Genomic DNA, 1,092 nt, shown 5'->3' with positions numbered 1-1,092 from the left:
CCCCCCCCCCCCCCCCCAATGGATTTATTCACCTTTTTCACTTTTCCAACACCCCCCACCACCCCCTACTTTTAATACTTTAATTTAAACCCTCAAGTTATCATAAATACACTTTAACCCATTTTTAATATTATAAATACCCCTCTATCTCTTATTATTTCTTACAAAATCATCTATTCTCTCATCTATTTTCTATATCCTCTCAATCTTAAGTCTCAATTTTTTTATTCCATTTAAGTCTCATATTATATCATAATACATATATTTCAATTCTAAATTTTCATATTATATCATAATATATATAATTCTCATATTTGCTGTCAAGTATTGGAGTTCTAAATTACAAGTTACAACAAACTACAAGCTTCAAGAATCGGTTATAACGTTTGCTATTAACGTAGACGTTTGGTACATTTGTTTCATAATATTTATATTTTATTTTTGGTCATTAATTTTTGTGTTATTATTATTTTTATATTACACTTTACATATAATTAAATATGAGTTCTAGCAAAAAAGATACCGGTAAAGGAAAAGAGAAAGAACCAAGTGGCATTAGTAAATTATTTAATTTTAATAAAAAAAGTAGTAAAAGGAAAAAAATAAGAGTAAATGTAGTGGTACTTCTTCTAAATCAATGTCTAGAGTTAGATTTAATACAAATGATTCTACTTATGTTGATGATACTTCTTATGATATTGATTCAAATGTTCAACTCGATCATGAAATTTTACAACAAATTTATGGTGATATTAATCCTTATCTTGATGAAAATTCAGGTGAAGAAGTAGAAGTTGGTTCGGGAGAAGAGGAATTAAAAGATACGCCTACTAGTCCGGTGACAGAAGTTTCAAATGAAACTACAAATTCAACAGAGTAAAATTGTGAACGCCCACCCCTTATACCTCCTACAAGGGAGAAGGTGAAGTATCAACGCCCTAAAACTTCTGTTGTATGGCAATTTATGACTTTAGATAAGGAAAATTCTATTGCTATTTGTAATAAGTGTAAGCAACCTTTAAACATAAACAAGGTGGAGGTCAAGGTGGGACGGGGGGCTTAAATAGATATTTATTATCTTGTGTGCCGATT

The 1,092-nt window shown here is 29.9% G+C and overlaps 1 protein-coding gene across 1 annotated transcript in view; it reads left to right on the top strand.

The window, feature by feature from the left end:
- LOC125863811 (thylakoid ADP,ATP carrier protein, chloroplastic-like) overlaps positions 1 to 880 on the top strand; it is a 3,890-nt gene extending 3,010 nt beyond the window's left edge. The window contains exon 5 of the mRNA XM_049543807.1: positions 780 to 880. Within this exon, the coding sequence (XP_049399764.1) occupies positions 780 to 880 (101 nt within the window). The remainder of the gene's footprint in view (positions 1 to 779) is intronic.
- The last annotated feature ends 212 nt before the right edge of the window (positions 881 to 1,092 follow it).

The sequence above is a fragment of the Solanum stenotomum genome, chromosome 5 (genome assembly GCF_019186545.1).
Source record: "Solanum stenotomum isolate F172 chromosome 5, ASM1918654v1, whole genome shotgun sequence".
Lineage (NCBI taxonomy): Eukaryota > Viridiplantae > Streptophyta > Magnoliopsida > Solanales > Solanaceae > Solanum > Solanum stenotomum.
Note: the sequence above shows the minus strand (reverse complement) of the source record. Positions and strands in the feature narration are given on the sequence as shown.